The following is a 12318-nucleotide window of genomic DNA, read 5'->3' as shown; positions in this document are numbered from 1 at the left end:
GGATAGAAAAATGGACATACTGATGAAGAGTTTGATGGACATACTGATAGATAGAAAGATGGACATACTGATAGATAGAAAGATGGACATACTGATGAAGAGTATGATGGACATACTGATGAAGAGTAAGATGGACATACTGATGAAGAGTAAGATGGACATACTGATGAAGAGTAAGATGGACATACTGATGAAGAGCAAGATGGACATACTGATGAAGAGTAAGATGGACATACTGATAGATAGAAAGATGGACATACTGATGGATAGAAAGATGGACATACTGATAGATAGAAAGATGGACATACTGATAGATAGAAAGATGGACATACTGATAGATAGAAAGATGGACATACTGATGAAGAGTATGATGGACATACTGATGAAGAGTAAGATGGACATACTGATGAAGAGCAAGATGGACATACTGATGAAGAGTAAGATGGACATACTGATAGATAGAAAGATGGACATACTGATGGATGGAAAGATGGACATACTGATGGATAGAAAGATGGACATACTGATGGATAGAAAGATGGACATACTGATGGATAGAAAGATGGACATACTGATGAAGAGTAAGATGGACATACTGATGAAGAGTATGATGGACATACTGATGGACATACTGATGAAGAGTAAGATGGACATACTGATGAAGAGTAAGATGGACATACTGATGAAGAGCAAGATGGACATACTGATGGACATACTGATGAATAGAAAGATGGACATACTGTTGGATAGAAAGATGGACATACTGATGAAGAGTAAGATGGACATACTGATGAAGAGTAAGATGGACATATTGATAGATAGAAAGATGGACATACTGATGGATAGAAAGATGGACATACTGATGAAGAGTAAGATAGACATACTGATGAAGAGTATGATGGACATATTGATAGATAGAAAGATGGACATACTGATGGATAGAAAGATGGATATACTGATGGATAGAAAGATGGACATACTGATGGATAGAAAGATGGACATACTGATAGATAGAAAGATTGACATACTGATGGATAGAAAGATGGACATACTGATGAAGAGTATGATGGACATACTGATGAAGAGTAAGATGGACATACTGATGGAAAGATCTTATGGTACATCAGTGTCATTGTTATATCTTTATTCAGATCTTTTGGTACATCAGTGTCATTGTTATATCTTTATTCAGATCTTATGGTACATCAGTGTCATTTGTTTCTATCTTTATTCAGATCTTTTAGTACATCAGTGTCATTTGTTTTATCTTTATCCAGATCTTTTGGTACATCAGTGTCATTTGTTATATCTTTATCCAGATTTTATGGTACATCAGTGTCATTTGTTATATCTTTATTCAGATCTTTTAGTACATCAGTGTCATTTGTTATATCTTTATCCAGATCTTTTAGTACATCAGTGTCATTTGTTATATCTTTATTCAGATCTTATGGTACGTCAGTGTCATTTGTTATATCTTTATTTAGATCTTTTAGTACATCAGTGTCATTTGTTATATCTTTATCCAGATATTTTGGTACATCAGTGTCATTTGTTCTATCGTTATCCATATTTTATGGTATGGTATATCAGTGTCATTTGTTATATCTTTATTCAGATCTTATGGTACATCAGTGTCATTTGTTATATTGTTATCCATATCTTATGGTATGGTACATCAGTGTCATTTGTGATATCTTTATTCAGATCTTATGGTACATCAGTGTCATTTGTTATATCATTATCCATATCTTATGGTACATCAGTGTCATTTGTTATATCGTTATCCATATCTTATCGTATGGTACATCAGTGACATTTGTTATATCTTTATTCAGGTCGTATGGTACATCAGTGTCATTTGTAATATTTTTATTCAGATTTTATGGTTCATCAGTGTCATTTGTTATATCTTTATCCAGATCTTATGGTGCATCAGTGTCATTTGTTATATTTTTATTCAGATCTTTTGGTACATCAGTGTCATTTGTTATATCTTTATTCAGATCTTATGGTATATCAGTGTCATTTGTTATATCTTTATCCAGATATTGTTGTACATCAGTGTCATTTGTTATATTTTTATTCAGATCTTTTGGTACATCAGTGTCATTTGTTATATCTTTATTCAGATCTTATGGTACATCAGTGTCATTTGTTATATCGTTATCCATATCTTATGGTACATCAGTGTCATTTGTTATATCGTTATCCATATCTTATGGTATGGTACATCAGTGTCATTTGCTATATTCAGATCTTTTGGTACGTCAGTGTCATTTGTTATATTGTTATCTATATCTTATGGTATGGTACATCACTGTCATTTGCTATATCTGTATTCAGATCTTATGGTACATCAGTGTCATTTGTTATATTTTTATTCAGATCTTATGGTACATCAGTGTCATTTGTTCAATGCTGGCCTTTGTGCCAAGATAATTTCTATATGGTGGCCACATCTGACTGACATCTTTTAGTAAATGTTCTTATATATTCCATTGTTGTTGTAGGGTTTAATGCCATTTTTCAGCACAGGATAGGCTATACATGGCAGCCAGTATTAATGGTGGAGGAAGAAACCGGGAAAATCCCGGAAAGAACCACCAACCCATGAGAAGCTACTGGCAAGCTTTCTCACATACCCAAATTGGCAGAATCCAAGACCCACGCAGACAGAGGTGAGATGGCAGTGATCTGTAACGGAGAGCGCTTTAGACCACTCGGCCACTCGGGGCTTCCATTATATATTATGTATGGTGTCCACATTTGACTGGCATCTTTTGAGTTAAATGTGAAAATCATTTAAGCCAGGTTGGCTTCTGTCAAACTCTATTAAGAACCCTTAGAAGAAGTTAATTCAGTAGTTTCTATTTTTAGTAACAGCATTCATTTTTGATGGCAGACTGGCACCATTTGAACAACATAAAAGACCTTCATGCCAAGATGTTTTCTGTCAAATTTGGTAAAGTGTTTTTGAGATGTCATTTAAAGTATTTCTTACTTTTAGTAATGATGTCTCTTGGTTAGGTCAAATTAGAATCGTCTGTAAAATGATCAAAGTTCTTTATACCAGAATATTTCCTCAATTTGGCCAAATTCTACAGAGCAGTGTCTGAGAAAAAAATTGTTTAAAGTTATTTCATTTAATGGCAGATCAGCATCATTTGTAGAAATTTGAAAGGACTTTATACCAGTATACTTTCTGTTAAATCTGGTCAAAATCTGTTGAGTAGTTTTCAGAGAAAGTAATTTAACAGTTTTCTATTTTTAACAACACTGACCATATTTTGATTCTTGATGACTATCAATTGAAAACAATTGGAACCTGATCATGATAGGCTTCTTTCAGTCAAATTTGGTCAAATTGTGTTGAGTACTTTTTGAGACGAAGTATCTTAATGGTTTGCTTAATTTTTGCAACTGCAGCCATAATGGATAATAGATGAGTATCTATGAGAAATCTGAAATGCATTGAAGCCCAAGTTTTTGAAGCTGTTTTAGAGATGTTATAAATAGCAAATGTGATTGGATGACAAATGATGGACAATTAACTTAGAACCATACCATGATTTCAACTGGATTTATGGCCAGGTTAGCAAATAATAATAATAATAATAATAATAATAATAATAATAATAATAATAATAATAACAATAATAATAATAATAATAATAGCAAAGTGTTCCACTTACCAAAGTTTGATTTGCCAGACCATAATAAATTGAGAAAATTAAATACTATTTAGAAGCGCAGAAGGCATATGGCACATTCAAGGGGCCATAACTCCACCAAATGATGACATACAATTATTAACAATACATCAAATGTAAATATAAAGGTGCTCATTAACTTTATCTTAAATTCCATGACAACAGAGTCATTATGCATAACTCACAAGTGTGACCCAGACAATTAGGGGCCTTTACCATCCAAACTAATGCTGTAGAATGCTGACATTGTAAATTATGTGAGATCCTGTCTATTGCACAATGCCAACTAAAGCTGTGCATCAAATCTAATTGAAATTCATTTAACACTGCTTAAGTTTTGCATCACATTTATTACAATGACTCTAAAATCTTTGACGTGATGAAAATCCTAAGCTTTAATATGCTTGTTTATGAATGAACAATGCTGATTCAATCTCATACCAATCTCCCTGTCTCTCTCTCTGTCTCTGTCTGTCTCTCTCTCTCTGTTTCTGGTATCAGTAATGTTGCAAAAAATGTTTTATAGTATTTATTATAGTGAAACTTCCCCAGACCAGCCCTTCTGTAACCCAATCTCTTCAGCAGACTAGCTTAGTAATTTTGTTATAATAAGGCCATTCCGATTGAAATCAAAACAGTCGATCTTCAACCCAATCTCACCTGCAAACTGGCTTGATAATTTGGTCACAAAAAGGCAATTCCTACAGTTATCAACTATCTGTATCTGTCCACCTCTATAAAACAGCCCAGATTCTTGGTGCCAAAAGAATCTTGCTTAGGGAGGTTTCACTGTATTTTGGACTTTTAAATCAAGAGTTCTTGATATGAGGCAATTTTTGAAATAATTCAATGAAGGTTCCAAAATATGTTACAGGTGGTATGAAAAATTTACAACATCATTATTTGCAAGAAGCATAATCAAATGCCCTCTATCAATCAATCAGCAGCGGACATCATTATTTGCAAGAAGCATAATCAAATGCCCTCTATCAATCAATCAGCAGCGGACATCATTATTTGCAAGAAGCATAATCAAATGCCGTCTATCAATCAATCAGCAGCGGACATCATTATTTGCAACAAACATAATTAAATGCACTGAATAAATATATCAGCTTTATCTCACTAAGACTACCCATGTAAGATATGTGTTCTCTCTAAATAAGATAGTATTGTAAGGATTTGTATGGGCAAATCCTTGACTACCCATGTAAGATATGTGTTCTCTCTAAACAAGACACTACTGTAAGGATTTTTATGGGCAAATCCTTGACATGTACTTCATGTATAGATTTACATAGGGTGCCTTTTATAACTGCTAAACACATTATGCAAACCTTTTCGAGCAAGATGTGGTGGGGGTATGATGTTATTGAATGCTGCAGCTTGCCTCAAATCACAGATCTCTTCCTGGTTCTGAAAGAAAATTTAAAAAACCAAACTTAATTCCTATAGGTATAAGGTAAATGAAGGAAACTGAAAAGCTGGCTTTTACAAATCTTGTAGATCTAAGAAGAATACTGTGGAATGCCTGACCACTTGTAATAACCTTGTGACCACCCTGATATCCATGTCACAATTCTAATCCAGGGATCATAAAGAGAAATCTGTCACATATGTATCTTCATGTCACAATTCTAATCCAAGGGACATAATCAGAAATATGTCATATGTGTGTCTTCATGTCACAATTCTAATCCAGGTTAAGTCCTGACAAGGTACTACAGATAGCAATAGTTCCAAATCAGGCATAGTCCTGAAATGTTACTTCAGATAGCCATGGTTCTAATTGAGGTAATGTCCTGAAATGGTACTACAGATAGCCATGGTTCTAACTGAGGTAATGTCCTGAAATGGTACTAAAGGTAGCCCTGGTTCTAATTGAGGTAATGTCCTGAAATGGTACTACAGATAGCCATGGTTCTGAATCATATAAAGTCCTGACAACATACTACATATAGTCATGGTTTTGAATCAGGTAAAGTCCTGACAAGGTACTACAGATAGCCATGGCTCTGAATCAGGTAAATTCCTGAAATGGGCCTACAGACATTTGTGGTTCTGAATCAGGTAAAGTCCTGAAAAAGTAATACAGATAGCCATGGTTCTGAATCATGTAAAGTCCTGACAAGGTACTACAGATAGCCATGGTTCTGAATCATGTAAAGTCCTGACAAGGTACTACATATGGCCATGGTTCTGAATCATGTAAAGTCCTGACAACATACTAAAGATAACCATGGTTCTGAATCATGTAAAGTCCTGACAAGGTAATACAGATAGCCATGGTTCTGAATCATGTAAAGTCCTGACAAGGTAATACAGATAGCCATGGTTCTGAATCATGTTAAGTCCTGACAAGGTAATACATATGGCCATGGTTCTGAATCAGGTAAAGTCCTGACAACATACTACAGATAACCATGGTTCTGAATCATGTAAAGTCCTGACAAAGTACTACAGATAGTCATGGTTCTGAATCATGTAAAGTCCTGACAAGGTACTACAGATAGTCATGGTTCTGAATCATGTAAAGTCCTGACAAGGTACTACATATGGCCATGGTTCTGAATCATGTAAAGTCCTGACAAGGTACTACAGATAACCATGGTTCTGAATCATGCAAAGTCCTGACAAGGTACTACAGATGGCCATAGTTCTGAATCATGTAAAGTCCTGACAATGTACTACAGATAACCATGGTTCTGAATCATGTAAAGTCCTGACAAGGTACTACAGATAGTCATGGTTCTGAATCATGTAAAGTCCTGACAAGGTAATACAGATAGTCATGGTTCTGAATCATGTAAAGTCCTGACAAGGTAATACAGATAGCCATGGCTCTGAATCAGGTAAATTCCTGACAACATACTACAGATAGCCATGGCTCTGAATCAGAAAGAACATTCACCTAGTTAAAATCCATGCATTTATTAAAGTGGTACATACACATGAAAGTATACAGCTGTACTTTAGTTGCATATAAGTTGCATCATAGGCAGACAGTCCAAATCCTAATAAAGAGCTGTAGATCCTGATCTATAAGGCAGTAAACTCAATGGCTCTTAATGGTTCCCATGGAATCATTATAATAAGGGATCACTCCATCATGTACTTCATTATAAGGTTTTCTTAATAAGTCAGAATACTTTATGGTCCCCATTGATAGGTCAGTCTCTTCTATGATGCATGTGGAGAGCATTATAGTGAGGGAAAGCTTCAATATTTCAGGAGTATATGTTTACTTTTATTTGGAAGGGTATCTCTTTCTATTAATGACTGCAATGATTTGCCTTTACATTTTGTAAAAACTTAATTTTAATTGGCACTATGTAACAAGAACTGTGCTGATAAAACATACATACATACATACATACATACATACATACATACATAGCTATGCCACTGAACTAAACAAGAGTCTCATGATGGAACTTCAGCTCCATCAGGTGTAAAGAATTTCCAGGAACAAGATCATTTTTTCCCTTTTAAAACTGACAAGTGTTGAAACCATCTATAGATATTCTTCAGTAATAACAAGATTTTCTAATCAGCTGCTGTGAATATTGAATGAAAGATTAGATCCATTTTCATTTAGGACAAAGCAGACATCATTAGGAGTAGTCTGGTGAGAACTCCTGTGTCATAATGATCATCCATTCTGAGGGAGTAGTAACAACAAGCCTTTTTATAGACAGTCATCATGGCATCCATATTGGATATACAACTGGTTCCATTTTTATTTAAGACCAGCTAGGTAGCATAACATGTCTGCTGATGAAAATCCAATGCTGATATAACCATTCATTTTGGGAGGAGTAAAGATAACAATAATTTTGAAGTAATGACTTCCATTCAGGGGTAGCAAGAAATAGATTTTCAAGATGGCTGCTCTGGTGGCCATATTGGATGTCAGATCAGTACCATTTTCATTTAAGACCAGCTAGACATCATAAGAAGTCCTTCAGTGAAAACCTTATGTTGATATAACCATCCATTCATTTTCAAGATGTATGCTGTGTGATGACCATATTGGATGTCAGACTAGCACTGTTTTGATTAAAACTAACTTTACATCATGGGAAGTCTTCTGGTGAAAATCCCATGTACCTGTATCTTTCTATTATGGAAGAGTTTTGATGTTGAGATTTCTAAGATGGTTGCAATGGCAGCCATTCTGGGTGTCAGATTGGCACCATTTTTATTTAGAACCAGCTAGACATCATAGAAAGTCTTGTATTAAAAACCCCATGCTAATATGACCATCCATGTAGGACATGAAGACATAAAAAGAGTTTTAAGATGGCCACTGTGGAAACTAGATTCAAAGTCAGGCTGGTATCATTTTCATTTTGGACCAGCTACACATCATCAAAAGTCTTTGACAGACAAGTCCATGCTGATATCATCAACTTTTCAGGAAAAGATAACAATATTTTCAAGACGAGTACCATGGTGGCAATTTTTGATAAAAGATACCACCATTTTCACTTAGGATCAACTAGACATCATAAACAATCTATTTGTGAATATTAACATCCAATGAGGAGGAGTAACGATAAGAAGATTTTCAAGATGGATAACAAGATTTTCAAGATGGCTGCTGCAGTGACCATATTGGATTCAGATTTTCAAGATGGTTGCCATGGTTTCATTTATGGAGAACTAGAGCATGGAAAGAATGTGTGTAAAGTGTCAAGGCTATACTACAAGTAGCTTAGAAGGAGTAGTGATAACAAATTTGTGCTAACATGAATAATGGACCAAAGGACTATCGTATAAGCTCTTTGGTCTATGAACTAAAAAACTAGTAATGGTTTTAATTAGTGATCCATTACACACGTTTTGACTAGTAATGGTTTTAGTTAGTGATCCATTACACAAATTTTGACTAGTAATGGTTTAATTAGTGATCCATTACACAAGTTTTTACTTGTAATGGTTTTAATTTGTGATCCATTACACAAGTTATTACTAGTAATAATTTTAATTAGTGATCCATTACACAAGTTATTACTAGTAATCATTTTAATAAGTGATCCATTACACAAGTTTTTACTAGTAATGGTTTTAATTTGTGATCCATTACACAAGTTATTACTAGTAATCATTTTAATTAGTGATCCATTACACAAGTTATTACTAGAAATCATTTTAATTAGTGATCCATTACACAAGTTTTGACTAGTAATGGTTTTAATTAGTGATCCATTACACAAAGTTTTGACTAGCAATAGTTTTCATTAGTGATACATTGCACAAGTTTTGACTAGTAATGGTTTTAATTAGTGATCCATTACACAAGTTTTGACTAGTAATGGTTTTAATTAGTGATCCATTACACAAGCTTTGACTAGTAATGGTTTTAATTAGTGATCCATTACACAAGTTTTGACTAGTAATGGTTTTAATTAGTGATCCATTACATAAGTTTTGACTAGTAATGGATCTGAAACTGGTTCTAAATAACAACAGAGTCATTATTGACAAAAGTACAATTTGTACGTGATTAACATGGTACATTTTAATTTTACAGCTATGATCAAAATGATTCACCAAACAATGCCAGAAATACATGTAATAATTTGTAAAAACAATGAAATTAGAGACAGATGCTTATTTCCCAGTGCTTACTGTTCAAAGACAATTTAGTAATTACCAGTGTTTACATATGTCATCGCTCATACTCATTTACAATGCTCAAAGTCACCAAAACAATTACATATTAGGGCTAGGCCTGCACTAAATGACCTTTTGAAAAAAAGAATAATTGCAAAATTACACATCGTTATCAAAAGTAAAACCAGCCATAAGGGACACCTCCATATAATTTTGTGGCGTTGTAGGTTCTTGCCATTTCTGAGCACATGATAGGCTATACATGGTAGCCAGTATAATTGGTGGAAGAAGAACCTGGGAAAAACTCCAAGAAGAAGCACTGACCCATGCGATGCTTAACTTGCAAGCTTTTAACATACCAAATTTGGCCAAGATAAAATGAAAACCAATGTGGACAGAGGTGAGATTTTAGTAATCTGCAAGGCAAGTGCCTTAGACCCCTAAAACACCAGGGGCCCCGACATGTGCCTTAGATCCCTGAAAAACCTTGGGCCACATATCTCTAAAAAAAGCAGCATTTTATTGTTAACTGTTTGCTGTTAACAAAACATCATCACATTAAAGGCCATATTGTGCCAAGACAATGAAATTAATGTGCCTAGTGGCATACCACAGCAGGTAACCTGACCTGTTCTGGGTAGGATTCAAACCTATGACATTTAGGATACAAGTAGGTCATGCTCACAACTGAACTAGTATTTCTCTTTGCAGCATTTATGAAACTGTTTCTCTTGTAATATTATATATTGCACCTGTATTTAAAGGCTATCTGCTCAAGATGGACAACATTTCCTTAGTGTCCTTTGTTAACAAACTTCCCTACAGTGTCCTTAAAGACAGATTTCCCTATAGTGTCCTTATAGACAGACTTCCCTAAAGTGTCCTTTAGACAGACTTTCCTATAGTGTCCTTATAGACAGACTTCCCTATAGTGTCCTTTAGACAGACTTCCCTACAGTGTTCTTTAGACAGACTTCCCTATAGTGTCCTTATAGACAGACTTTTCTACAGTGTCCTTAAAGACAGATTTCCCTACAGTGTCCTTAAAGACAGACTTCCCTATAGTGTCCTTTAGACAGACTTTCCAACAGTGTCCTTTAGACAGACTTCCCTACAGTGACCTTTAGACAGACTTCCCTACAGTGACCTTTAGACAGACTTCCCTACAGTGTCCTTTAGACAGACTTCCCTACAGTGACCTTTAGACAGAATTCCCTACAGTGACCTTTAGACAGACTTCCCTACAGTGTCCTTATAGGCAGACTTTCCTACAGTGTCTTTAATATACAGATTCCATTATATATTACTAATTGAAAATTCACGATCTAAGATTTGTACCATTAATTATTTATCAAGTATGACTACATATGAACAAAAAACCTGCCTATGGGGATTCCTCCTTGTACAAGACATATGCTGGTAAATAAACAATTATGAGTCCCTTCTCTCACTTTTATCTGATCTTTTTAACACTGCTGACTAAAAGATATATGTCCATAAAGAACACATTATTGTGGTCCAAATCCCTTTTAAGGCAGGTTGTGTTAAATTGATCCAGAATTATCAATTAGTTCTGCATTGGGAAATATGTATAATAAAGACGCTGTAGTGAAGTCTGTTTTCAAGGACACTGTAGGGAAGTCTGTTTTCAAGGACACTGTAGGGAAGTCTATTTTCAAGGACACTGTAGGGAAGTCTGTTTTTAAGGACACTGTAGGGAAGTCTGTTTTTAAGGACACTGTACGGAAGTCTGTTTTCAAGGACACTGTAGATAAGTCTGTTTTTAAGGACACTGTAGGGAAGTCTGTTTTCAAGGACACTGTAGATAAGTCTGTTTTTAAGGACACTGTAGGGAAGTCTGTTTTTAAGGACACTGTAGAGAAGTCTGTTTTTAAGGACACTGTAGGGAAGTATCTAACCATCAGTTATGGGCCACTGAATATCCCTTATAGTCTAGTAAATAAACAAGCAATTTTCTCAATCAGTTTAGTACAAGTTTGCAAATGCCTGTTCAGGAATGCTGCCAGTCTAGTTTCAGGTCATAAAGAACTATCATCTGGTAATATTTATTCCACTCCTAAATGGTGTGGGGGAAGAAACTGGACTTGTATAAATATACTGAAATAATTGATGCAGACCGTACTTCCTGTTTGAGTGTTCTTGATGGCTTTAATATTCATGATGGTCTACATGTATTATCCTGTATAGTGTACTGGTAAAGCTATATTGTTATCTCATGACAAAAAAATGTTGACTTCATTACTTCTAACAATAGTATAAATGTAATAGGTTTCCTCAAATATTCATCTTCTATAAACCAGTAGCATATTGCCAGATATAGAATATCCCTGTGATGTCTCCATCCATGAATCAAACATGAACTATTTTTGAGTTCTGTGATAGATTTGAAAAGTCAAAGTCAAATGTTTAGAAAATGTTTAGATAAACTGGAATGATTGTTATAATGGCATGAAAATAAAATCAGGGCAAAAATACATGCCAAAAAACATGCACAACAAATTTAATTTGTCTGCCTTAAGTGGTTTCTTTGTTTAATGGTGAAAACACAGAGACTAAATCCCAAATATTGTAAATTGTGCAAAGAAAATGAATTGATATAGTGACTGAAAATCTAATAAGATCATTTATATTGCAACTCACTTATTCATATTTCATCTGCTTACTTCATGTGCCGTTTGCTTTGTAATAGCAATGATAATAATACTTTATTTTCAGAGGTTACAGCTCATTGGCTTTCATCACAGTCCAAACAGAACAAAATATATCAGAAATTGAAAAACGTTTGTTTGATGACACTGAAAATTATATAAGGACATCTAATATATAAATGCATACAAGTTTGGAAAACATCATGTATTTAGTGGTGTTTGATCAATTTTGCATACAAGCTTGGAAAACATCACGTATTTAGTGGTGTTTGATCAATCTTGCATACAAGCTTGGAAAACATCATGTATGTAGTGGT

At 34.6% G+C, this 12318-nt stretch overlaps 1 protein-coding gene across 2 annotated transcripts in view; it reads right to left on the bottom strand.

Annotated features, from left to right (window-relative positions):
- Positions 1–12318, bottom strand: part of LOC149796741 (cytoplasmic FMR1-interacting protein 1-like) — a 190522-nt gene that overhangs the window by 43299 nt on the left and 134905 nt on the right. For both annotated transcript variants that reach the window (XM_089961389.1, XM_089961390.1), the window contains one exon: positions 5051–5129. In XM_089961389.1, the coding sequence (XP_089817515.1) occupies positions 5051–5129 (79 nt within the window). The remainder of the gene's footprint in view (positions 1–5050; positions 5130–12318) is intronic.

The sequence above is a fragment of the Sinohyriopsis cumingii genome, chromosome 6 (assembly GCF_028554795.1).
Source record: "Sinohyriopsis cumingii isolate HCF-2022 chromosome 6, ASM2855479v2, whole genome shotgun sequence".
NCBI lineage: Eukaryota > Metazoa > Mollusca > Bivalvia > Unionida > Unionidae > Sinohyriopsis > Sinohyriopsis cumingii.
Note: the sequence above shows the minus strand (reverse complement) of the source record. Positions and strands in the feature narration are given on the sequence as shown.